Raw genomic sequence first — 25,817 nt, forward strand, 5'->3', positions numbered from 1 at the left:
TGGCCGTGTCACAAACGTCGCCACGGCGACGCGGTGACAGCGTGGCCAGTGCTGGCCGCCGCCCATGATGACGCTGGCACCAGCAGCCTGCTGCTCACCCCGGGTGGCAGTGCTGGCACCTCTCTGTTTCCTCTCTCTTCTCTTCTTTGCTCTCCATGTAATGTGACTCGTTTTTCTTTAGTAGCCGTTGCCTGAATTGATCTTCAAGTTGTTGACACAGAAACAACTCCTGTTCCAAAGGACTCTACGCGTAACGTTGAAGACCTGTTGCCAGAAGGTTTCTTAGTTTTGCCTGGCAGTTTTTTCCTTGATTCTTTGTTGGAACGCTCACTGAATTACCCGGCATTGATCCTCGACGTCATTGTGGTGACTGCGTCGCACCCGCAACCCTAGCGGGCAGGGAGTGCTGTGTTTGGGGGATCTGCACCTGCACTCCCCTTCTGCTGTCCTTTCTTCCCTGTAGCCTCGCTTGCTTTTGCATTTGCACTTCTCTTAGGCTCTTGGTTCTTCCCTGTATTCTCCCTGCTTTTCCGTCTGCATTCTCACTCTTTTCCTGTTTTTTCTCTTCTGCTTCTCTTCTGCTGTTCTATCCTCTGTGTATCCTCACTGCTCTTTCATCTCTATCCTTGCTCTTTGGCGTTTTTTTCACCTGCTTCCTCTCCGTACTTCATCTGCCCTGCTTTTCTTCCCTGTAACGTGACGTCTCTTTTCTTCTGCATCTGCTCTCCTCCTCCTCTTTCTTCCCTGTATTCTCACTGCTCATTCTTGGGCAGCTGTGCTCCTCTTCTGTTCTTTCCTCCTTGTATCCTCACTCTTCTGATGGTTTCCATTGCATCTCACCACTGCACTTCTACCTGCATCTGCTTTTCTCTTCTGCTGTATGTTTCCCTGCTTCCTCACTCCTCTTTCTTCTGCATTGGCTCTACTCTTCTGCTCTTCTTTCTTCCCTCACTCTTTTTCCATCTGCCCACCTCTTAGGCTCTCCCTTCTTTTCTATCCTCCCTGCTCTTTCCTCTGCATTCTCACTCTTCTCCTGTTCTTATTCCCCTGCATCATCCTCACTCCTTTTCCCACTGCATCAGCACTGCTCTTCTGTTGGATTTTGTTTCCTGTTGCCAGACTTGTCTTTATTCTGCATCTGCACTCCTCTTCTACTGCTCTTTCTTCTCTGTATCCTCTCTCCTCTTTCTTCTGCCTCTGCACTCCTCTCGGCTTTGCTTTCTCCCCCGTATTCTCACTTGTCTTTCTTCTGACTGCTCTCCTCTTCTGCTCTTTGTTGTTCCCAAGTTCAGAAGAAAGCCGGAGAGGATTTCTGACCAAAGCACAGAGCAAGCGCCATGGAGGAATTGAATCGCCACGGCCCAAAGTGAAAGAAGAGGGATGGTCGTTTGATGGAGAGTGCTTTTGTTACGGCCTGCAGAGCTGTAACATGCATCTTTTTATTCCTTCAGGATTTGTTATGTTTTGTAGCACTAAGCTTAGGCCGTCCTTCTGGGGGTGATGGGTGGAGCAGTGGCTGGATAAGGAAGTGGCTGGATGGTGGCACTCAGGGAGCTGCAGTCGGCGGCTCAGTGTCCAAGTGGAGCGCGGTGACGAGCGACGTTCCTCAGGGCTCAGTGCTGGGAGTGGTGATGGGAGCGGTGCCCTTGAACATCTTGATAGGCGACAGGGAGAGTGGGATCGTGTGCACCCTCATCGTGTGTGCAGGCGATACTGAGCTGAGTGGTGCAGGTGAGGCGTTAGAGGGAAGGGATGCTATCCAGAGGGACGTGGAGAGCCTTAGAGGAGGGCCCATGCCACCGTGAGGAAGTTCAGCGAGGCCGAGAGCAAGGACCTGCATTTGGGTCGGGGTGATCTCAAGCACTGACGTGGGTTGGGTGGAGAATGGCTCGAGAGCGGCCCTGTGGAGAAGGATTTGGGAGTGTGGACTGCTGAGAGATTGAGCGCGAGCTGGCAAGGTGTGCTCGCTGCCCAGAAGGCCAAGCGTAGCCTGGGTTGCGTGAAGAGGAAGAAGCGTGGAAGTGGGAGAGTGTATGTTTAGACCAGGTGTTGGGAAGAAGTTCCTTACTGTGAGGCTGCCATGGCAGACGTTTTCTTTGGAATATACAAGTGGTGTTCCAGGTATCCTGTGAGGTCTTCATCAGTCACATCATCGACATAGGTGTGAGCCTCCTCAGAATAGGATGTGGGAGAAGTCCACGAGGCTGTTTCACAGAGGGGTCTGTTAAGCGTGGATAAGGAGAAACAAGCTGAGGTTTGGCTGTTGTGTGAGTCAGAGTGGAAGGATGAGGGCAGAGCGAGGCAGTTCTCCCGTGACAGAGCGCAGTGTCTCCTGGTGGAGGCAGAAATCCCCACCGTGCTCAGTGCTGTTCCCTGCCAGCACGTCAGCCCACATCCCCTGCTGGGGACAGCGTGCTGCCAGCATATGCCGGGTCACCTGCTGTCCGTGGGGACCAGGTAACGGCACGGAGCAGTGTGAGGACTGCAGCCCCGCTTAGCAGTGTGCCCCGTGGATGTGGGGCTGCCCCATGGCTGTGGCCGCTGCAGTGAGGGCTCCTCCGTGGGGCTGCGGTGTGTGCCTGCCTGCCTGCCATCCCAGGGTGGGCCGGGAGAGGAGAGCAGCTGAGCTGGCATGGTGCCTGCGCCTGGGGAGCTATTTGGAGATGCGTTTGATGTCTCCGCCGCAAGGGTGATGGATGCTGGGGCGAACGTCGTGATGGCACAGCCAACGCTCTGTGCTGGGCTTTGAAGTCTCCCGAGCGGAGCATCCCAGCTCGCAGATTTGGGAAGACATGGACTACGGGGCAGGAGATGCTACTTGCCAAGGCGGCTATGTGAGGAGCAGCCTCAGAGCTCAACATCCCAGCTGCACCCTGCTCCAGGAGGACGCAGGAGTTCCCCGTCAGCTGTCCCTTCCTCCGCATCTCTGTCACTGTGTCCCCGGTGTGCAGAGCCCGGTGAGATGCCGCCACGCACCGTGGGCTCCTGAAGCCATGGAGCAGCACAGACCCAAGGAGGAGGACGAGCAGGCTGAGGTGATGCTGCCCGTTGCTTGCAGTGGGTGCTGCAGCTTGCCTGGAGGAAGCCCCCACAATAACTCAGCTATGTCCTTCTCTTGGGGCTGCGCTCTGGCTTTTCTGGGCAAGTCTTGAGCAGGAGAAAGGCTTTGCTTTGGGCAGGATTTCAGGCACTTGCTGTGCTCCGGGGAGTGTTGGCAGTAAGGAGAGTTCTGTGGGGCATTTTGTCCCCCTTTTCCCTGCTGGAGCCCCACATTGCGCCACTTCACACTTCAAAGTTCTGGGGGAATTATTCATTAATTATTTAATAGCTGACCAATGACTATTTTTTTCCTTGTAAAGCCAGGTTTCATCTGTAAGATTGTCCCTCGGAGGGGAGGAGGATGCTGGGAGCAGAGCCCACCGAGGGGCTCCCGTATCTCCCTGCGGCCCCCCAATCCCTTCCAGCAGCAGGACCTTGGAGCGGGGTGGCAGGGGCTGAGGGCTCCTGGGGTGCCCCAAGGAGGGCTCCTGGGGCTGTCAGCAGCACAAGAATGAGATCATCCCCGTGGCAGCCCCAGGAACATGGGCGGGTGGGATCGGCGCGGTGGCCCTGCTGCATCGGGCGCCTGCGGGTCCTTTGTGCGCAGAGCAGATGGGGACATCCCTGCTCGCTGTGGGGCTCCACGGGGCCTCATGTTGGGATGGCTGTGTGCCCCCCAGGACCCCCTGGCAGCTCACAGCCCACCTACTGGAGAGCTGGGGGGAACTTGTTACAGGGGCAGGTAGCGACTGGACGAGGGGAAACGGCTTTGAAGTGGGAGAGTGTAGGTTGAGAGCAGCGACTGGGAAGAGATTCCTGGGCAGGTTCCCCAGCGAGTTTGTGACTGTCCCCTCCCTGGAGGCCTTCAAGGCCAGGCTGGATGGGGCTGTGAGCAGCCTGGTCTCGAGGGAGGTGTCCCTACCTGCAGCAGGGGGTTGGAACGAGGTGATCTTAGAGGCCCCTTCCGAAACAAACCATTCTGCCAATCTATGAGACGATATACAGTTTTTATTCGAGTTACAAAAATAAACTGTATTACTATGTGACTGAGTATGGCTTTCAGTTAAGTATACATCATTTCAGCCACAGGAGTCTATGCAACTATGTACAGTTTTTCTCTTAATTACAAAACTAAACTGTACCGTGTAATAAAACATTTGATGAAACAGAACATTACAAATATGGCACAAACGAGCCATTTAAATTTCTGATAACGCTTAGGACTGTGACTGTTTTTGCTGTTTGGTTATGAATACATCATTTCTGCCATGGCAGACATTTTCTTTGGTATATGCAGATGGTGTTCCAGGTACCCTGCCAGGTCTTCCACAGTCACGTCACTGCCATAAGCGTGAGCCTCCACAGAACGGGATGCGGGAGGGCTGCACAGGGCTGTTTCACAGATGGATCTGTGAAGCGTGGATAAGGAAAGGAAAAGTGAGGTTTGGCTGTTGTGTGAGTCAGAGTGAGACGATGAGGGCAGAGCGAGGCAGTTCTCCCGTGACTTCCCCACAGGCCCCGCAGCGGTGGTTCAGCAGAGGTTCAGCTGTGGCTCTTCTGCCATGGCTGGCCTCAAAGTGAGGACTGTGTCTGTCCTCTGTGCCGTGTTCTGCTGTAGCACAAACACTGGAACGGACGTGAGTCTTTGGTGTGTGTGACCGGGTTTTGTGTTTTGTGCCGCAGTGCGTAAACGTGGGAGGATACAGGACAGGAGACCTGGAACGTCCGTGCCGTGAGAGACCGGCCGGTCCTCCTGCAGTCCTCTCACACCTGCAGGGTCAGAACAGGTGAACAGGTAGGTAAATACGGGACCTGTGCCGTTGCTCACGCAGCTCTGTGGCGTGGCTCATGGCACCTAACGTGGGTGTTGCTCTTTTCTTTTTGCTTCCAAGACTGAGACGGCTGTTGGTGTGCAGTCCCTGACAGGAGCAGCGGAAGAGCCTTAAGGAAGCGGGGCTCTCCCAGAAGAGAGAGGCACGCAAACACTGCTGCTGTAAAGGTACTTCCCCGCAGTTCTTCCGTGTTTAAGGGACTGGGCTTTACTGGAGGTGCTTTGTCTTGGCCACTGCCACTCCAAACCGAGCTGCAGTGCAGAAGCTGGCTATCAGAGCTACTGGCAGCATCGCACTGAATATCCAGGTAGTTCACAGCAGCAATGAAGGGGGGAGGAGGAGGTAAAGGAGAGAGGGCCGCGTTACAGCGGTGCCTCAGCGCACGGCGTCAGCATCCCGATTCGGCCCCGCAGCTTCAGGTGATGGGCTGCGACAATTGCGTGTGCAGCCCTGAGCTCCTCTGCACTCAGCGGTGAGAAACGGGACCCGCCAGAGATCTGTCAGAGCGCTCCGTCTCTGCTGAGCGCGGTACCGACAGCCGCGCACCGCTCCGCGCCACTCACCGCGCCGCGTCCACCCGCAGCTCCTGGAGGGCCGTCCGCAGGCTGCGCTCCTCCTCGTCCTCGTCGTCGTCGTCCTCGTCCTCGTCGTCGTCCTGCTGCTGCTGCTGCTGCTCCTCCTCGTCCTCGTGCCGCCTGTTTGCAAGCCAAGGACACGTGAAAGGAACGTCAGCGGGACTGAGGCGGAGCTGCACCCAGCCTGTGGTGGGCGACCCAATAAAAGCCAACTGTTTCGTAAGCGTGATTCCTCGCTCCTCTCTCAGCGGGTATTTTTTCGCCAAAGAGGTGTTGCTGAGCAGCAGGATCCGTTCCTGAGGCAGCACGAACGAGCGGTGCCAAAGCTCGCCACTGCGCCCGGGAGTGCCCCGTAGCAGCACGGCAGGCTGCATGAGCTCGGGAGCCCCTGAGGCGGAGAACAGCAACGCTCGGGGCCTGCAGGCACGGCAGGGCAGCGCGGGAAGGAGCCGCTCGGTGCCCCGCGGGGTGACCGCACCGCAGCAGTGCGCGGAGCCGCCGCTTTGGGCAGATCGCCCCGCGGCTTCGTGCTGCCGCTGCGGAGGTTGGCCGGGAGACGGCACGAAAGGAGCGCCGAAGCGCTGCGCTGCGCTGCCGCGTCTGCCCGGCACCGGCACCGGCACTGAAGGGACGGCCCTTCGGAAGCGCTGCTCAGAGCAGGGCGCCTTTCCGCCCAACGCCGTTAAAGGCTCCCAAGAAGGGGAAACGAGGAAAGGCTCCCAAGAAGGGGACGCGAGCGCGTACCGACAGCCGCGCACCGCTCCGCGCCACTCACCGCGCCGCGTCCAGCCGCAGCTTCTTGAGGGCCGTCCGCAGGCTCCGCTCGTCCTCGTCGTCGTCGTCGTCGTCGTCGTCGTGCCGGTCCTCGTCGTGCCGCCGCTCGTCCTCCGCTGCCGGCTCCACGGGCGGACGGTCAGCGCGGTGCCAGGCGCTCCCGGCTGCAACGCACCGAGCGGGGCCGGCCGTTAGCGGCGATCGCACGGCCCGCACACGGGCGGCGCGGGGCCCGGGGCTCGCCGTCCCCGCACGGCCGTCCCCGCACGGCCCCGAGCTGCCCGAGCTGCCCGAGGCGCGGGGAGGAGCCGCCCGCAGCCAATGGCCGCCGCGCAGCCTCGCTCCGGCCCGGGGGGCGCCGAGCACAGCGGGAAGCGGTGCGAGCGCCGCTCGGGAGGAGCGCGCATGCGTGGGGCCGGGCCGGGGCCGCTTCCGGCTGAGGGCCTGCATCCGGGCGGCGCCGGGCTGCGGTGAGGCGGAGAGCGGCGTGCGGTGAGCGCGGTGAGGCGGAGAGCCGTGAGCGTCCGTTGGGCTCCGTCCGCGTCGGCGTCGGCGTTCCCGTCGGCGTTCCCGTCGGCGTTCCCGTCGGCGTTCCCGTCGGCGTTCCCGTCGGCGTTCCCGTCGGCGTTCCCGTTGGCGTTGCCGGGCGCTGCGGGTTCGGGCCGGGGCGCGCGGGGGTCCGCGAGGGGTCGGGCGGGACGGCGCTGTGCCTCGAGGCGCGGCCTGGTGCTGGGGCCGCTGCGGGGCGGCCGGGCCGGGCCGGGCCGGGCCGGGCCGTTCTGTTCTGTTCTTTGCTGTTCCTTGCTGTGCTGAGCTGTGCTGGACGGGGCCGTGAGGCCGCGGCTGCCGTTGTGGCCCCGCCATGGCGCTGCGCTGCGCTGCGCTGCGGCATTCCCTGTGTGTGTGTGAGCTGCGCGTCGTTTGGCGGTGTCGCTGTGTGTGTGGGGAAAGGCGGTCCGTACCGCAGAGGTCGCGGAGTGCTTTGGCGGCTGCGGCGCGGTTTGCGATCCGTTCGCGCTGCCGTTGCGGTCGTGAAGCGAAGGAGAGGGTCCGGGTGGGGATCGGGAAAGGGTTGTTGGCTGCGGGGCGGTGGGCGTGGGCCAAAGTGCCCAGGGCAGCGGTGACAGCCCTGAGCTGCCGGAGCCGAAGAGGCGTCGGGACAAGGATGTCAGCGTCGGGTCTGAGTGCGGGTGTTGGTGTGCGGAGCCTGGAGTTGCGCGGGATGGTCGTTATGTGTCCCTTCCATATTCTGTGCTCTATGGAATTCCGGGTTTGTTTGTTTCAAAGGCCGGGATTACAGATTGATTTTGTGATTGTGTTGGAATTTATTCTTAGGCCAAGGACAATTTTTTGTGGTGTGGGAACTGTATGTTTTACCTCAGTCAGTGCCCTTACTGAGCTGAGTGTCTTAATAACTCCATGCTCTGATGAGCAGCACACAGTCAGGCTCTGTCTCAGCCTCTTTCCCCCGTGTTTATGTGCTGTGTGACTCACAGGACAGTGTGTGCCTCAGTGTTGTTGTGGTCCGTCATCCTTCTGCATGTGTCACAATGGCTGCCTGCAGTAAGGCCTGTCCAGCTGGAATGTGAGCAGAGCGAGCAGCTGGAATGGCAACATGGGAGCTGTCTGCAACTGGAGTGAGGCTGTGCTGGAGCAGTAGTTACCAGCTCCTATCTGCTTAAGCAACTGAACCATCGAGGTGCTGATTGCTCCTCTTTCCTTACCTAAACTTCTTATTTTCTGTGCTTCAGAAAAAGTAGAGTATTTCCTGATTTTTCAGACAGAGTCCTGGTGTTCTGAAGTCTGTAAGGGAGTGTTTGCTGAGAGCACAAAGATAGGCGTAGTTGACACTGACTAGCGAGCCAATCCTGAGCTCCACTTTAGCAATAGGTATGAGCCTATTATCCACACTATAAATGTACACGCAGCTGAAACAATATACGAGATTTGCTGATCTTTCTTCTCTGTATCCTCTCTCCTCTTTCTTCTGCCTCTGCACTCCTCTCTGCTTTGCTTTGTCCCCCGTATTCTCACTTGTCTTTCTTCTGACTGCTCTCCTCTTCTGCTCTTTGTTGTTCCCTGTGTCATCTCTCATCTTCCGCATCTGCACCCTTCTGCTGTTCTTTTTCCCGTATCTTCTCTCCTCCTTCTTCTTACTGCACTCCTCTTCTCTTCTGATCTTTCTTCCTTGTGCCCTCACACCTCTTCTTCATCTACACTCCTCTTCTGCTCTTTGTTCTTCTTCACCTGCTCTCTGGCACTGTTCTTCTTTTCACAGCACTGTCCGCTCTTCTCTACTGCTCTGTTCTTTCTCTGCTCTTCCTCTCTTCTCTCTTGCCTCTTTCCTCTCTTTCCACCTCCTCTACTTTTGCTCTACTTTTCATACTTCTCCTCTTCAGCTCCTCTCCACTTCTGCTGTTCGGTCTTACCTGCACCCACTCATCCCTTCTTCAGCTCTTCTCCCTGCCCGCTTGTTTTTCTTACCTTCATCCTCTGTTTTTCTTCTCCTCCTCTTCTGCTCTTCTTTCTTACCTGTGCCTGTTCTTCAAGAGCTTTTGCTCTTGTCCTTCTCAGAGTCTGTCTTACCTTTATTCTCTCTTCTCCGCAAGACGGGAAGTTTTTGGAGTGGGTCCAGAGGAGGGCCACTAAGATGGTCAGAGGGCTGGAGCACCTCTCGTATGAGGAAAGGTGGAGGGAACTGGGATGGTTTAGCCTGGAGAAGAGAAGGCTCCATGGAGACCTCCTGGTGGCCTTCCAATACTTAAAGGGAGCGTCTAAGCAGGAGGGGGAACGGCTGTTTCCAAGGGTGGGTTGTGATAGGACATGCAGGAGTGGTCTTCAGGGGAGACAGGGGAGGTTTAAGTTGGATATGAGAATGAAGTTTTTCCCCGAGAGGCTGGTGAGGCACTGGAACAGGTTGCCCAAGGAGGTTGTGGATGCCCCATCCCTGGAGGCATTCAAGGCCAGGCTGGAGTTGGCACAGGGCATTTTGGTCTAGTGGCTGGCAATACTGCACATAGCGGGGCGGGGGGTGGGAGGTGAAACTTGATGGTCACTGTGGTTATTCTACGATTCTACGCATTTCTACGATTCAATGATTCTGTGATTTTTTTTATAGGACGCAATCTTCCACTTGGAAAGGGCCTCCCAAGGATCCCTGGTATCCTCTGAGAGCTCTGAGCTGCCGCACCAATTTGAAGCTGACTTCATTTTTGGTCTTCCCCTTCAGCAGAAAAGCTCAGACAGCCGAGCCAAGCGAGACGCTGGATTTCCTTTGGCATCAAGGAAAGCATCGTGAGATGTTCTGATGCTCTATCACAATTCTTTCTCCCTCCACCAGCACCAGAGCTGGCGTTCAAAGATGCAATGACACTGCCACAGGCATTGTGGAGATTTCTATGGGATAGGCCCATGGTAAGGCTTTATTGACAGAGGGAGGGACAATGAAGATTGGAAGTCAGGGAGAAGGTCTTTCCAGAGACGATGGTGTGATGCTGGAAGTGGATGCCCAGAGAGCTTGTGGACGCCGCGTCCGTGGCAGTGTTGAAGGCCAGGTTAGATGGGGCCCTGGGCAGCCTGGTGTAGGATTAGATATGATGCAGATGGGATTCAAGCATCTGTTTTGCAGCCAGCTCGAGTGGAGGTCTTGGAGCTCATGGGCGCCCCATGCCCGCATCAGCGTGGGTAGGGTGTGCCCTTCCTGCGCGGTGGGGCTTTGGTGTCCGGGGGCTGACGCTGAGGAGACTGTGTTTCTTCGTTTATCGGTGGCAGAAATCCAGCTCTGTCGGCAGAGGACTCCTGCGGCTGGCTGGCCTCAGCCTGAGATGTTGATGCTTCCATCTCCTCAGGTTCTTTCTGCCTGCTCTTCTTAGCCCTGCGCCTGAGAAGTCTGACTGAGTCGCATGCCAGAAGTGGAAGCCGGGATGGAGTGCCTTGCGATGCCTGTGACGGGCTGGACTGAGCCCTTGAGGAAGGTCTGGAATCTTTGCTGAAAGATTCGTTGGCTTTGGGCAACTTCAGCACTGCAGCCACACGATGGGCTTTTTCCGCTTCCTGTTCTTCCTCACAGAAGCTCACGTGTTTGGTTCCTGGGGCTCGGCCCAGGTCTTCTTGGCTGTCTGTTTCTGCCTGGCCCTGCAGCTGGCAGGTCAGCGGCTGCTTTTGGTCTTCAGGCACTCCAGGGATGGCTGGCAGCAGACTGAAAGGACAGAGTGGGAGGGGTCCGCCTGAGTGGGTGATGGCTTTGGTGCCGCATCCTGCAAGCCGGAGCCAGGACCCTTGGCTGCAACGCAGCCTTCCCCACAGACAGCTCAGCGGCTGCCCCGTGGCTCTCCCCCGTGGGATCCAGAGAGGGGCCAGCCCTGTGAGCTGGGGGGCTCCTGGCGTCCCCATCCCAGCACTGTTGGGCAGCCAGAAACAGGGACCCTTTGTGGCTAGGGAATGGGCTCTCGTTGGCTCAGTGAATCACCCCCATGCACATGCCAAGCCAGAGCCTCCAGCCTCACCTGGACGTAGAGCTCTCCTTGCGCAGTAAGCTCCTTATCCTTCGGAGTTTTCCTCCATCTAGACTGTCTGAGCTCAAGCGTTTGATGAAGGTTGGCTTGCCAGCAAATCTCACTGGGATTGGGAAGGCAGAGGAGACTTACCGTCAACCCTTTGGCTCACTCACCAGGGGCGCTCAGGCCTGTTCCCAGAACATGCGTGAGGGTCGCTCTGCTCCCCCCACTGCTGACATCTGTGCCGCCCGCGGACCCTCCCTGAAACCATCTCTGGCCCCACTTCTCCTCTCTGCCATCTTGGGACTCTCTTTTGGGAGTGCATTAGTGACGGTGGCTTTGGGAAAGCGGAGCTGGTTGGTGACGATGAGCTGACAGGGTGACTTTTGGGGACCATATCCTTTTGTTGGGGGAGGGCGGGGCCTAAGGTGCCGAGGTGCTCCTGCCATAGCCAGGGATGGGGGCACGTCACAGCCAGCGCCTTGGTTTTGGAGAGGCCAACAATTCCTCGTGGGAAGAGGCCGTGCTGAGCTGGCGTGAAGCTTTGACGTAAGTCAGAGCCCTTGGCTGATGGTCAGCAAGGGATTTCCCATCTCAAGTTGGTGGCTTGTGCCCTGGAAAGGCGCTGGATGCTGCTTTACCTTTCTTGCCCTGGGCGAGAGGTGGCAAAGCCTCCTCTTCCTTTGGTTTCCCCTCCGCAGGGATGCCTCCTGAGGACCTGCGGCATATCCCAGGTGGTGGTTTGGGGACAAACTCCATTTGAAACCTGTACGCGAGGAGACGACAGTGAGCGGTGGGACGCAGCGCTCCACCAATCCTTGTTGCTCTCTCTGATTGCCTGCTGACAGGCCCATTTTCATGCTGCATGATGGCCACTGCTTTCTAAAGGTTTCAGCAGGGCCAGGCTGAGAGCAACCTGAAGTGGCGGTAGGTGTCCCTGTTCCCTGCAGGGGAGTGGGACTAGGTGCCCTTTCCGGGTTCCTTCCAGCTCAAATGATGCGATGATTCTATGCCATATCCTCGTGGGCAGGGCAGGGACACCCATGGTCACAAGGAACAAATGCTACGGCATGAGAGCTGAGCAGCTGCAGCAAGCAGCAGCTACAGCCCCCAACTTACTCACTTGGGAAAGACGACGAGGCAGCCAGAGAGTGCCAGGGAGGCCACGGGTGCCGCTCGGGACACCACCATGTCCAGCAGCCAGGGGGCCTGCAGGGGAGGAACAGGGAGGATGTGGGACGTCCTTGTGACGGCTGAGGCACTGGGCGCACAAGGAGCCCAAGGCAGGGAGGGCTGATGGCACCGCAGCACTTGCACGGCGCGAGCAGCTGGCCAGGTGCTGGTGGTAGAAAGCTACAGCTCACCTTGAGAAGAGCTTTCCTGAACTTCTCTTTCCCTGACAGCTTCTCAAGGAAGTCGTAATAGAATTTCATGTGGAAGGTCAGTCCATCGATGTGGAGCACTCCAATGTCCTTGAAGACAACGGCAACGTTCTCCCCATTCTTCAGGCAGCCAGAGAGCAGGGACACGGTGCTCTGGATGCAAGCCTGCGCTGTCTGCCAGGTCACAGAGGCAGCTGCGGCCACCTCGCTGCTCTTGAGCGGCTCCAGCTTCCTATGGGCTGAAAAATGGGAGGGACGGAGTTGATGATACGGTTGGTTTTCCGCAGTGCTTCCCTGGAACTGCTTCTTGTGGCCATCAGCCAGAACGGCCCCATGTTTGGCTGGGCTCCTCCGAGGGGGAGGTTTGCTTTGGAGAATGGAGGCGGTGGCCCTGTTGGCCCTGTGCGTGAAGCCAGCAAAGCTTTAATCCTCCCTCCTACCTGGCAGGGACTCCCTGCGGGGCTTGAGGTGGTGCACGGCTATGAGGTTTCCAGACAAGTGAAAGACGGGCCACCGCAGAGTCACGGTCCCGTCCTCAGTCCTGATGTCTCTGGAGATGGTGTCAAAGGATCCGAAGGTGGGAATCCAGACCCCCTACAAGTGGTAGAGAAAGGAAGGGCGGCAGGGTTATGGGCAGGCTGGCTGGAGGAAGAGCCCATGTAGCGGTCCAAGGCAGGGACGGAGCTCAGGAGCCCTCTCCCGCTGTTCAGAGGCACGAGCCAGGGCATCGGGAATGGCTTTGGGAAGGGGCTGCACAGTCCTCTCCTTCCCCTCGCCCTCCCAAATGCAGCACAGCAGTCAGGGCAGAAGCAGCCTGATGGGATCCAGAGGCTTCCCGCGAGCGGGATCAGCCCTGAGACAGGACAGCGCCCAGCACAAGTGATCCTGCGGGATTTGCAGGAAGCCCATGGCATGCCCAGTAGAGACACGTGGGGTGATTTCCTGCTTTCTGTGGAGGGGAAGAGTGGGAGGAGGTCTTGGCTGAGGCGGACAGGGAGAGGAGGAACCCGGCAGCCAACCCACCTTCTGCACCAGGAGGTGCTCTTGTACGTAGGCGGCCACCGCATCCCAGACGGCAACTCGCTCTGGAGGGCAAAGGAAAAGCGGGTCACACTCTGCACCTGCCGCTTCCCAGCAGCCCTCCCGCTGCCAGGCGGGAGTGAGGTGGCAGATGGAAAGTGTCGTCTGCGTGCCAGGATTGGCTGCAGCAGCGCTCCTGTGGTGGCTGTGGAGCCGTGTACCTTCGGTGTCGGTGCAGGTGGGTATGGAGGCACGCCTCGCTGCGGGGCCATCCTCGCAGAAGCTCATCCTGTTCCGCCTCGTGCCAGCGGGTTGCTCCTTGTTGGCGCCAGCCATGCCGGAGCTCATCCCTTCAGGTGCGTCTGCTCTCTACCAGATGCTCCTTCAGGATGCAGGACCCACCAGCGTGCACCGCCTTCATACCCCTCCCGGGTGGCCGTGTCACAAACGTCGCCACGGCGACGCGGTGACAGCATGGCCAGTGCTGGCCGCCGCCCATGATGACGCTGGCACCAGCAGCCTGCTGCCCACCCCGGGTGGCAGTGCTGGCACCTCTCTGTTTCCTCTCTCTTCTCTTCTTTGCTCTCCATGTTATGTGACTCGTTTTTCTTTCGTAGCCGTTGCCTGAATTGATCTTCAAGTTGTTGACACAGAAACAACTCCTGTTCCAAAGGACTCTACGCGTAACGTTGAAGACCTGTTGCCAGAAGGTTTCTTAGTTTTGCCTGGCAGTTTTTTCCTTGATTCTTTGTTGGAACGCTCACTGAATTACCCGGCATTGATCCTCGACGTCATTGTGGTGACTGCGTCGCACCCGCAGCCCTAGCGGGCAGGGAGTGGTGTGTTTGGGGGATCTGCACCTGCACTCCCCTTCTGCTGTCCTTTCTTCCCTGTAGCCTCGCTTGCTTTTGCATTTGCACTTCTCTTAGGCTCTTGGTTCTTCCCTGTATTCTCCCTGCTTTTCCGTCTGCATTCTCACTCTTTTCCTGTTTTTTCTCTTCTGCTTCTCTTCTGCTGTTCTATCCTCTGTGTATCCTCACTGCTCTTTCATCTCTATCCTTGCTCTTCAGCGTTTTTTTCCCCTGCTTCCTCTCCATACTTCGTCTGCCCTGCTTTTCTTCCCTGTAACGTGACATCTCTTTTCTTCTGCATCTGCTCTCCTCCTCCTCTTTCTTCCCTGTATTCTCCCTGCTCATTCTCGGGCAGCTGTGCTCCTCTTCTGTTCTTTCCTCCTCGTATCCTCACTCTTCTGATGGTTTCCATTGCATCTCACCACTGCACTTCTACCTGCATCTGCTTTTCTCTTCTGCTGTATGTTTCCCTGCTTCCTCACTCCTCTTTCTTCTGCATCGGCTTTACTCTTCTGCTCTTCTTTCTTCCCTCACTCCTTTTCCATCTGCCCACCTCTTAGGCTCTCCCTTCTTTTCTATCCTCCCTGCTCTTTCCTCTGCATTCTCACTCTTCTCCTGTTCTTATTCCCCTGCATCATCCTCACTCCTTTTCCCTCTGCATCAGCACTGCTCTTCTGTTGGATTTTGTTTCCTGTTGCCAGACTTGTCTTTATTCTGCATCTGCACTCCTCTTCCCCTGTTCTTTCTTCTCTGTCTCCTCACTCCTCTTTCTGCTGCCTCTGCTCTCCTCTCTGCTTTTCTTTGTTCCCTGTATTCTCACTTGTCTTTCTTCTGACTGCTCTTGAAGAGAGAGAGCAGGACCCTGCAGTTTGAGAGAGAAGGGCCTCACAGCAAGAAAGGGGAAAGCAGCTTCACAAAGTAGAAACAAGGGGCAAATAGAGATAGTTTAGGTAGAGAGTGTTAGAAAACAAGGGGTTCCAAGCACTTTCACAGACACTGGGTCTGGAATAGCAAGGAGGATGAAGGCCATAGAGATAAGGGCTGGAGAGCAGCTCGAAAAAACATTTGGCAGGGAGGTGATTAGTTGTCTACAGGGCAAGTTGAAACTGGTTTGGGGGATGCCCCCCCTTCAGGGTCAGAAGTTTGCAGCGAGGAAGACGACGAGCCTTTGTGAGGAAGACTGCAAGCCTTCATCATCACGACCTACTACGCCCGCGCAAGGGGGGGAGGGACTGCATGCTAATGGGCTCTCGGGAATGTAATGAAGATGTATCCGAATTCCTGTCACCTACTGATTATGTATTAGTTTGACCTATAACTATAGCACCATTTCTCCTGACGGGGTGCAAGTTAGGTGGAACGATCCCCCTTGCACCAGGGTGTACGCGCGTCACCAATAAACACATAGCTGCTCCATATCCTTCCTGGCTATAGGGTCTGATTTCCACACGTCAGTCTGTCACATAGGTCTGGGTAGGAACTTACTGGCATTGGCAGGGCCCTTTCTTGCCACTCCTCTGCTATTATCGATTAAATCTATCAAGAAATCATAATGGCTGTTCTCTGTAAAACCAACACGTAACCTTGTTCCTTCTGCAAGCAACCAAGCCCAACACACACTGGTAGTGTTGGTAGCTTCTACACTGGTAGAAGGGAAGATAAATCCCTTCAACGTGCTGAACTGCTGTGTAGAATGAGCTCTGTTTTAATCTCGTTCCTCTACGATGCTCAGCTTTCCTAGCTTCTCCCCTGCCTAAGCACACACTTCTGTCCCTTGGCATTAACCATCACGCACAGCGGGATCAAATCTGAGCTCTGTCTCCTCCTGCTTCTTTCCAGAAGGATGAGACAAACAGCAGAAAACAACCAGCCTCCACAGCTAACTCGTTTGGGGTTGCTCCGGACGTTTGGATGTTCCCTTCCATGGCCCAGGCCAAGCTCGCTGAGCTGCTCCTCCTTTGTGCAGGGGAAGACCGGTGCAGGTGCAATGTGCTGGCTATGCACAGCATGCCTTTTCCTTGCTTTTCCTCTCCCCCTCTTCCACGAGCAAACAGCATCTCAACTCTTTCCTTGCTCAGAAACCACTGAGGTAAAAAAGAGCTGGCAAGCTAGCTTTCAGAATTACCTTCTCTGTACGACCTGCTGCTTTAAAGCACCAGCTCTCCTAGCAATGACCTGCCTCTGGCATGCTCAGCCTGCAGGGAAAAGTTATTCCTCTGTGTCTGCAGGCTTTGCTCACATTCCCAGGTGCAAGAGTCAGTCTAGAGCTCAGCCCAGCTTTACCAACAACAGAAATCCAGTTGATGCCAGCTGTGTTTTTCTCTCTTCTGAAACACCGTACTGCTGCAAGAAGCAATGTTGCAAATGCTTCTTTATTGCACAAAAGCTAGGAAATAGCTTTTTTTCTAGAGATTTCCAGACGAGGCATACTTTTCAAGGAGGCACCAGGCAAGTGGAGACAACGGAAAGCACTGGCAAGTCAAAGCTTGGTTAAAAGCTTTCATGTGAGACCTAATGGCATCTTTTCCCATGCAGGTCAGCCACGGTGACGATAAACCATGTCCAAAAGCTTCACTGCATGAGAACGCCACATGCAAAAGATTAGAAGCTGCAGAGATATAAATTCATCTCAGCCCAGAAATCCTTCCCTGTGTGTATTGCCTGGAGTTCCGAGACTGCAGAGCCAGAATCATTCTCCTCCTCTGGGTGCAGTCTAGGAGATGGACACCCCCAACCACGCACACTTCCACAGCTCTTCCTTTCTCATCAAGTCAGGCCTTGACACAGGAGATGTTTTTGTCCCCTCTTTTTCCTGAGGTTACCCCCCGCTGCCTCTGTTGCCGTGTTTTACTTGACCACTAACAAAAAAGTAGTTCTAAATAATTCAGCCTGGGATTCTTCACGTAGTAATGTAACGCGAGGAGCTGGGGCTTTCCAGAAGAACAACCGTTTTGCTAAGGAAACACGCCATTTGGGATGGGGACTCTACACAGCTCCTAAGCAGAAGGTGGTGGGGCTCTCACGTCACTCTGCTCCCAGGCAGGGTCTCCAACACAGTTACCTTGATTTGCATTGCTCTTTTGCCTACTTGCAACTTCAGGGCACTTCTCATCCCACTCTCAGTCCTTGTAAGAAAGGCTGTGGCAAATCCACCTGCAGAAAACACTGTCATTGCCTTTAGAAACAAAGAAACCACTCTGCCCTTGCTCCTGAGCCTGGTCCCTGCCTCCACCTGCAGGGCTTGGCTATCCTGCCTCTGTTCGTGGGCCACTAAATGAAATCCAGACAACAGAAACAAAAAGAGGCAGAGGACTGGCACTAATACTTCCCCGTTGGCGGGAATCTCAACAGAAAGTGTTGTGCTAAAGCTGTGAGGTTCAAGGAACACCCCTATCAAGGCAAAAGACGTAGAATGGAAGGTTTGGTTAGTCTTCTGACTAGAAGAAGAGAAAGGACTATTACCTCCTATTTTATTTTTCTTTCAGTCTCTCTCGTCATGTAAATCTGAGGATGACCAAAGCCTGTTGCCCCAAGCATTGCTGAACCCATCAAAATGGTTGCTCAGAGGTATTGCACCGGCACATCGCACAGAAGAACTGTGTAACCTAAGTAGCAAGGGGAGAAGAAAGGGGAGCAGCTAACATTCATTACCTCCCCTAAACTGATAGTCGTTGGCTTCTTGTCCCATCCAAATCCGGGCAAGCAGGATAACAAAGATTTAGTGATGTTTACAACTGTGGTAGGGATTGCTGGATACAACCAGCCACCCAAGGCTGAGCACGCTCTCCGATCCCTTTCGCAATTCTAGAAATACCCAGAAGAGCTCCGTGTTCTCTTGCTTTCATTTCCTTACACGAACCATTTTCAAATGCACGTTGTTATAGGCTGACACAAGATCTAGGGCCTAAAGCCACAGCCACAGAGGTGGACACTGGCCCCAGGGCCTGAATCCATATCTACAGCCAGAGAGGCCGGCACCAGCCCTGTGGCCTAAAAACACAGACAGAGAAACCGGCACCGGCCTCGGGGCCTGGAACTACAGCCACAGCTGGAGAGGCCACTACCAGCTTTGGGCCTAAAGCCACAGCCACAGCCAGACAAACCAGCACGGACCCTGGGGCCTGAAGCAACAGGCACAGCCTGAGAGACCGGCACCAGCCCTGGGGTCTAAAGCCACAAAAAAAGAGGCCAGCACTGAGCCCAGGCCCTAAAGCCACAGCCTGAGAGGCTGACGCCGGCCATGGGGCTTAAAGCCAAAGCCACAGCCAGGCAGGCCAAAAAAGGCCCTGGGGACTAAAGGCACAGCTTGAAAGGCTTGAAACAGTGCAGGGGCTTAAAGCCACAGCCAAACTTAGAGAGGCCGGCACCTGAAGCCCCAACCAGCAAGGCCAGCACCGGCCCAAGGGCCTGAAGTCACAGCCAGAGAGGCCTACAACGGCCCCAGTGCCTTAAGCCCCAGCCCCAGTCTGAGAAACCAGCACCAGCCCCAAGGCCTGAGGCCACAGCCACAGCCACACAGGCTGCCAGCGACCCCAGGGCCTAAAGCCACAGCCCAAAAGGCCAGCATTGGCCCCCGGGCCTAAAGCCACAGCCAGAGAGGCTGGAACCAGGCCAAGGGCCTAAAGCCACAGCCATGGCACAAGAGGCCAGCACCAGCTTTGAATATAAAGCCACAGCCCAAGAGGCCTATACCGGCCCCGAGGCCTGAAGGTACAGCCACAGCCTGAGAGGCCTACATCGGTCCCCGAACCTAACGCCACAGCCAGACAGACCTGCACCAGCCCCGGGACATCCACGCGTGCGTTGCTATTGGTTTCCAGTGATTCCTCTGGGACTCCATTGACCACTGTGAAGCCGTATTGGTCTTTTCTGTTTTTTATTGGGCTGCACAAGAGTCGTCTTCACTTCTCCATTCCTGTTCTTCAGATAACCCCATTGGGTGACCCTAAGATGTGGAGCTGGGAGGCGTCCATTTCCTTCGCTTATGATGAAAGCACCAGGGGCGATGCGGGCACTCGCTGAGGTCACAACCACTGCTGGGGTGGGAGCGTTTGTGCCACAGCTGGTGAGCAGAGCTGGTGCTCTGGTGAGCGTGCTGCACGCAGAGACTGAGCTCTGGGCCTTCTGTGGAACAGATCACCCTGTGAGAGCCCGACGGAAGCACCGCGTGTGCACTCGTCGGTACTTTCTGCAGGATTCCTGTCCCAAAGGAGATTCCGGGATCGAGGCGGTCTTAGGAAGAGGGAAGCCAGCTCTTTCCAAGGGCCGGGGAAGTTCCTGCAGAGAGAGCCTCTGGAACTTCAGCTTCCTCTGAGCCTTCAGCAGCCATGTCTCAGCAAGGAGACGACCGCGGTTCCAATTGCTGCCATGTGAGTGGCAAGGTATGGCTGGGCTTCTTCTGCTTGGTGCTTCCGTTTCCTTGTTTTCAAGGGGAAGGGACGGAGCAAGGGGAGCCCTGCTGGTCCTTGGTGACCTCAGGAACCGGTTGGATTCAGCGCTCACTGCTGACAGCCTGGGCTAACAACGTGGACGTGGCTCAGGCTGTCTTTTCCCATAGTGATAATCAGTGTCTCAGCACTCTGATATCCCATCTGTGGCACGATCTGGAACCTCTCTGCAAACCTTGGCTGCCCGTTCCACCACTGTTTCTCCCTTTCTCTCTTCAGAAGTGGCGCGGTGCGGTTCCCCGCGGTTGGGAGCAGCAGCCAGCAGGCTGCCAGAGATCCAACCGCCGCCTTGCAGCGCACAGAGGGACGCAACAGGGACGGACGGTCCTTCCTGCCATACAGAAGTGAGTTTCTTCAGCCCTCCGTCGCAAAGTGTGGAGGAATGAATTTTGAGTATTCCTTCTGAGTGGGTGCAGTGCTGTATGGGATGTCAAGTAAGCATCCATTTGGAGTGCAGGAAGGAGCAGTGCAAAGTGAACTATCAATCCGTTTGTGTTTGGGCTGTCAAAGAAGCATCTTTCTGTTTCCTGGGGGGACGTGGGCTTACTGCATGATATCTCTGCTGCCGCCTGCTGGTGCCTGTGAAATCAACGTTGTGGATTTTTTACAATGTTTCTGTAGGGATGGATCCTGCGCGTCCATGGAGTGGTGCTGGGCAAGGGGGGAAACGGAAAGCCTCCACAGGTAAGAAGCTCATGTGAGCTGTGCTATGGGTATGCGCCTCTAAATAGGGCTGCATGAAGGGCAGTGTGTGCGATGGAGGGGAGAGGAAAGGGCACTGCACATCCGTGCTGGGAACCCAACGTTCACCCAAGATCCTAAGATCCCTTACCGTGAGCACTCGAGACATCCTAGCACGATGGCCCATTCTGCAGAGTGCAAGGACTGCAAGGATTCTCTTTCAATCTTGTTGCTTCTCCTTTCCTGATTATCACAGAGAGAGGTGCCGAGCCCAACGGAAAGATCTACGCAAAAGCAGTGCAGGAAGTCCTTCTGGAGAGAGCTCATCTCCAGGCTGGAGGGCTTCCTACAACAGCAGGTCCCAGCACAGGGGGAAGACCTTCCCCTGCCGTGTGCCCCCGCTCTGTCTCCAAGTCCTTGGCTGGATGTAAACGCAAGGGCTTGGAAGAAGCGAAGCCAACAGCAGTGCAGCTGCCTGCTAACAAAAGAGTGAGGGGGCCGAGCGGAGACAGCGTGCCAGCTCCAGCAGCACACCCTGGGCCTGCTGCAGCGCGGAGCTCCAAGCTAAGAGGTGAGAAGGTGCTGTGGGACCCACCCTGGTGAGCTGCTGCCCTTTTCAAGCACACTGAGTTTGCTCAGGGTTCGCTTTGCTTTTTCCTTCTCTGTGGAGGGGACAAGAGTGGAAGGCTACAAAGTCCAAAGGCAGTGAGGTGCCAGAACACGTAACCCCGTCTCCTTCCATTAACTCCAAGGTGGTCTTCTGCACATCCCCCTGGAAATGTCATTCACTGGGAAACTTCCTAGTCCCGTTTCCTCTGTCTTTTTGCTGCCTTCTGCCTGTACGGCACCCCTGTTTCTGCAGTTGCGCTGCTGACAAAACGTATTCACGTTTATTCTTGCTTTCTAGCAAGAAGAACGCCAAGAGAAAGAGAGGAGAGGGGAATCGATGAAGGCTGCCCTCAGAGCTGCCGCTGCACGTGCAGAGGTGAGTCCTTGGTGAACGCAGACACGGCTCTGGTTGTTCTCAGGGCCTCTGTCTGTCAGACATGAAAGAAAGAGACTGTAAAATCCCGAGGGAAGAGGTGTCCTGTTTCTACCCTCGCTCCGTTTCTTTCCAGGCCTCCACAGTGAACAGCCTTGTGGAGATGATGCAGAAGCTGCAGCTGAAGGACTGAGAGGAGGAGCGTCAGCAGGCAGCAGCTGCAGTGCGCGGCGTTACAGGGCAGCGCTGCGAGTGCCGCCCAACTCGGCACTCCAACTTCAGATGGAGTCAATAAAAACCAGTCACAATGAGAGATTCACACAGAGCGCACGGCCTCATTTGTCCAGCGGCACTCAGAGAGCTGCTGCACCACCTCCTTGTTATTGGTCTCACACGGCGCTCAGTCAGAACTCCCACAGCTCCGTCAGCGAATGCTGCCATCCAGTGATGCAGCGGAGGCAGCAGTCCTTTGCACTGCCCACAAACAGACTGTCTGCAAAGCACGTGCAGAGAGCTGCGAGGAACAAAGCCTGGCCACGAGCGTGCTAACTTGGAGAGCAACACTGTGCAGATGGCTGAGTTTCCCAGGGCAGCACTGAGTGTTTTTGGCTTTGATGACGAGTGTATAATGAGCAAAGTTCACCAAAAGGACGGCGTTTTCTCAAAAGTGACAGGCTGTTGGTCCAGAGCAGCATCTCTGCAGCTTAGGACCGCCAGGCCGCCATCCCGGCACTGTTCTGCTTACAGACAGCACTCCAGGTTCTCCTGGTGTGGCACTCGGAGGGCGTCCCTCTGCCGTGCAGCCCTCCCCAGTGCCTGCCTGCCTGTCACTGCTCCGGCTGGGATGGAGCTGTTTCCTTTGCAGTGCCTGCTATGGCGCTGTGTCCTGGTTCTGTCAGCGCTCCGTGCCGTCCTGCAGGCTGTTGTGCAGAGCGCAGTGCTGCGGAGCTGTGCTTCCCGGCCCTGTGCTCTCCAGCACTCTGGCAGGAGTTGCGCCGCCCCCAGAAATCTCCCGTTCCCAGGAGCCTCCACTGCCCCCTTGCACGTGCATCTGTGTGTACGATGTGTGCAGAACCATACACCCACGTGCAAAGACTTCCCCGCACACACACTTGTGCATTCACACACACGTGCAAGCGCATCCTTGCACAGCCTGGTGTGCGCACTCCATTCGTGTGCACGCAAGTGTGTGCAAAACCCAACAGCCTTGTGCAAAGACCTTGATGCACGCATTCGTGTTCATGCATACACACACATGCGTGCACCACCATCCTTCTGCACACCCACGTGCACAAACACACGAGCGCAGCTCCAGCCTTGCACATAGCCATCTGCACGCACACACGTGCAAAACTTTCACCCGCAGAAACGTGCACGACGCCCACGTGCAGTGCACACTCTGATGCTCAGCACCATCTCTGCACCACCCCCGTGATGCACACATACCTGCACTCACAGCTCGAGGACAAAATGCCGCTCACGTGGCACAGCCAACACGCAGGCAGTTGGTAATGTCAGGAGGAAAGGTGCCCCGTTACGCTCATTCATTCTCCTGTCTTTAATGAAGGCATTGGGGCAACAGCTGGAGCCCCATCCTGAGATGTGGATTGCTGCGGGGTTCCTCATCAGTGGGCTATGGGGGTCCTGGATGGTGATGGGGGTCCTGTCAGGGACTGTGGGAGTCGGAGAACACAGGAGGGGTCTGAGGCATAAAGGGAGGTCTGAGCCTCCCTCAATCGGAGGGATCCTTGAAGAACCGTGGGGGACGTGGGGTGCAGCTGGGGACTGTGGGGCTCTGCGAGGTCCCAGGTTGGCGGTGGGGGAGGTGTACCGGGTCAGAGAAAGTACATGAGGTGCTATGTGGGTCTGTGGGAGAGGTTGTGGGGGATATATAATGGATATGACAATACAGCCTGCAGGAGCAGAATGCTGTTCAGGAGAAGACAAGATGTGGGCTGCAAGAGGGACGCGGGAGTATGGGGTGCTATGGGAGGATGTGGGGAGCAGTTTGAGGTAAAAAAAAAAAAAGGGGGGGAAGGGGGCAGCGGTGTAGGAGGGGATTCATTTCTTCCTGAGAGGGACTGGGGGTCCATGCAGCCCAAAGGTGGGGCCCTGAGCCGTAACCCCACACGAGCCATAAGCCAAGATGATCTCATCACCCTTCATGTGCGTGACCCCATGGCTATACGTGACCCACAGCCCTGGGTGAACCACACCCCCACAAGACCCTGTGACTCCCTGATCCTTCCTGCCCCCAACACGCTGCGACCCGATGCCATGTGGCCCCAGAACTCTGGGATCCCTGCCCCACCTCAACCCAACCAACCCAACTCAACCAACCCAACGGGAGCAGAAGGAACTCTCTGAGGAGAGTGAAGTAATGCCACAGCAATCAGGAAGGAGCTTGCTGCTGCATGGAGAGCTGTGCCTGATGGAATATCAGGGATGAGAGCGTTTCTTGCACACCCCACACGCACCTGGGGGGATGTGCTAGGACGTGGGGAAGCCTTACGGGGTGGTGGGGCAGTTAAAGGACGCCTATGGGAGGGCGACAGGGGCACTTTGGGGCAGCTATGGGGCAGAGCCACACCTAGGAGCTGCCTTGACCCAACACACAGCTCGTGGTGGAACTGTTGCTGGCCACAGGCAGTGATGGCGCTGCTCTAGGATGGCTCTGGGGCTGCTATGGTTCATACTCATGGAATCTCTTCCTTAGCCCTCCACTAACCCCTGCACCCCCATCTTACCCACCAAGATGTGGGCTAGATGAGGGTCAGGGGCAGATGTAGAGTGCTCTTCTACAGCGGCCCCAGAGCCACCCTAGAGTACTTCCTGACCTAGCCAGTAAACAGACCCATCACTGCCCTCAGCCTCATATGGGCTTACGGTGCTCACAGGGTTATGGGTCATGTGGAGCCTTGGGCTCACGCCGAGTTACATGGCGTTCGGGGCTCACGTGGGGGTTATGGATCAGGGCTCCACCTTGGGCCAAAGGGAACCCCCAATCCCCTCCCAGGAAGAAATCAACCAGTGCACTCCAACACCAGCCGCACATCCTCCATTCTCACCCCAAACCGCTCCCCACGTGCCCCCACAACCCCTACGTTCCTGGACCCACAGTGCCCCTCACATCCCTTTCACCCACAGCTGTGCCCTGCACCTGCTCCCAGCCCCACATTCCTCTCCTGCAGCAGCCACCCCTGCCCCAGCACCCTATGGCTGTACAAGAGCTTGATGGGGATGGGGCTGAGGAGGGCCTCACGTGCGCTATGGGGTTCCTGGGATGGTGACAGGGGTCCTGTCAGGGACTGTGGGAATCGGTGAGATCCCGGGGTTGGGGTCTTGGAGGTGGGAAAGGAGGTCTGAAGGAGGAGATAGAGGAAACACGGGGGTCTTGAAGAAGGCCAGCGGGTTACATGGGGTGATGCTGGGGACTGTGGGGGCTCCGTGTGCGTATGGGCCAGCTACAGGGGAGGCGTACCGGGTCTGAGGAGGTCCTAGAGGGTGTATGGTGCTCTGTGGGGGGCTACAGGGCGTCTCTAGGGGTCTTGCTGGGGAAACACTGGGGTGGATATTGGGGCTTTGAGAGAATGATGGGTGGGCTGTCATGGGAAAGGAAAGAGCAACCTTGGGGAAAGCAAGGGACAACCAGGAGGATGGAAGGGAATCCTACAGGAATGCAAGGGGAATCCAGGCTGAGGCAAGGGGACAGCTAGGGGAAGAACAGGGGGACGTCCCAGCAACTGACTTCTTCTTTCACAGCCACATCTTCTACTTCCCAACTGAGCTGCAAAGCTGCCAGACGAGCTGCAGTACCGCTGCCCGGCTCCTGCCTGGGTCAGAAAGAGCTGCACGTTAACGGGGTGCAATTGACATTCAAAAGCCAACTCCATCACGGCAGTCACACAGCCATCCCCTTCAGTATCTCTTACAGGCAGACGGCCATGCCCTTGCACAGGAACCGTTCCTACGGAGCAAGGGAAGCCCATCACTGCCTTAGGACGTGAGTAATAGGGGAAGGGCCCCAAACCATTCAGAACATGCTTCAGAACATGCTATCGAGCCACCAACTTTGGCAGCTAAACACACCTTCTCCTTCAAGAATTAGCAAGACCAATTAATGCACCCTGCTGCTGGAGAGGGCTGTGCTGCATCTCCTGGTGCCACCCTTGGGCTGTCATCGCGCTCCCCACCCACAGTGCACTTTGAAGCGCCGCAGCCTTGCAAGAAAGAACAGAGAGCAAGGAGCTCTGCCGGGCATTTCCTGTGACAACACAGAGATGAGCCGTACAGCCCTTGCTCTCAGCACACACACCTCTTCTCTTACCAGCCATTCATTCCTGCACACCGCTGCTCAAAGCCCTCCTCCACCTCTCCCTTCACAACGCCATACGCAGCCTCTCCCCAGCGACGAGCTCTGGGCTCTTCATGCCTGGGTCATCATCGGGGCCTGCAGAACAAACCTGGCACTTCAGAGGTTTCATTAGACAAGCGCTCTGCTCTGTCCAGCAAAATTCACCATCTTAATTCAGCACTTTCAGTGAGCGACCTCTGGAAATGTGTGTGACACATCAGGAGATGCTGAACCAAAACCTCCTGTAACCCCCACAGCCCCCAAGAGCCACCCCTACAGCCCCCCACGGCCCCACATTACCCTACAGCCCCCTCAGCTCCCACATCCCCACCACATCCCCCCCACTCCCCTACACCCACAAGACCACCTCCAGCCCCGGGGGGG

General features: G+C 56.4%; 2 protein-coding genes and 2 long non-coding RNA genes across 5 annotated transcripts; 2 read left to right on the forward strand and 2 right to left on the reverse strand.

The window, feature by feature from the left end:
• Positions 1-4,032: 4,032 nt before the first annotated feature.
• Positions 4,033-6,768, reverse strand: LOC121108165 (nucleoplasmin-like protein ANO39). 2 transcript variants are annotated; one of them, XM_040655082.1, is made up of 4 exons: positions 6,222-6,670; positions 5,435-5,566; positions 4,744-4,809; positions 4,033-4,448 (listed from the first exon to the last, which is right to left on the reverse strand). In XM_040655082.1, exons 1-4 carry the CDS (start codon positions 6,668-6,670, stop codon positions 4,286-4,288), a joined length of 810 nt encoding a protein of 269 aa, XP_040511016.1. In that variant the 3' UTR covers positions 4,033-4,285. The 2 variants fall into 2 exon arrangements, with proteins under 2 accessions (XP_040511016.1, XP_040511015.1); XM_040655081.2 differs by having other exon boundaries at positions 4,033-4,809; positions 6,222-6,768.
• Positions 4,687-5,669, forward strand: LOC121108166. The gene is made up of 3 exons (XR_005842460.1): positions 4,687-4,834; positions 4,932-5,038; positions 5,285-5,669. It is a non-coding gene; the product is annotated as an uncharacterized LOC121108166 (long non-coding RNA).
• On the forward strand, positions 6,643-9,526 carry LOC121108170. Its single transcript, XR_005842464.2, has 2 exons — positions 6,643-6,721; positions 9,339-9,526. It is a non-coding gene; the product is annotated as an uncharacterized LOC121108170 (long non-coding RNA).
• A 112-nt stretch (positions 9,527-9,638) lies between these two features.
• Positions 9,639-13,509, reverse strand: LOC107049939 (coiled-coil domain-containing protein 81-like). Its single transcript, XM_040655080.2, has 8 exons — positions 13,340-13,509; positions 13,122-13,183; positions 12,539-12,692; positions 12,081-12,337; positions 11,840-11,925; positions 11,358-11,482; positions 10,726-10,837; positions 9,639-10,418 (listed from the first exon to the last, which is right to left on the reverse strand). Exons 1-8 carry the CDS (start codon positions 13,464-13,466, stop codon positions 9,896-9,898), a joined length of 1,446 nt encoding a protein of 481 aa, XP_040511014.1. The 5' UTR covers positions 13,467-13,509; the 3' UTR covers positions 9,639-9,895.
• Positions 13,510-25,817: the final 12,308 nt, after the last annotated feature.

Source organism: Gallus gallus, chromosome 37, assembly GCF_016699485.2.
Source record: "Gallus gallus isolate bGalGal1 chromosome 37, bGalGal1.mat.broiler.GRCg7b, whole genome shotgun sequence".
NCBI classification, from domain to species: Eukaryota; Metazoa; Chordata; class Aves; order Galliformes; family Phasianidae; genus Gallus; species Gallus gallus.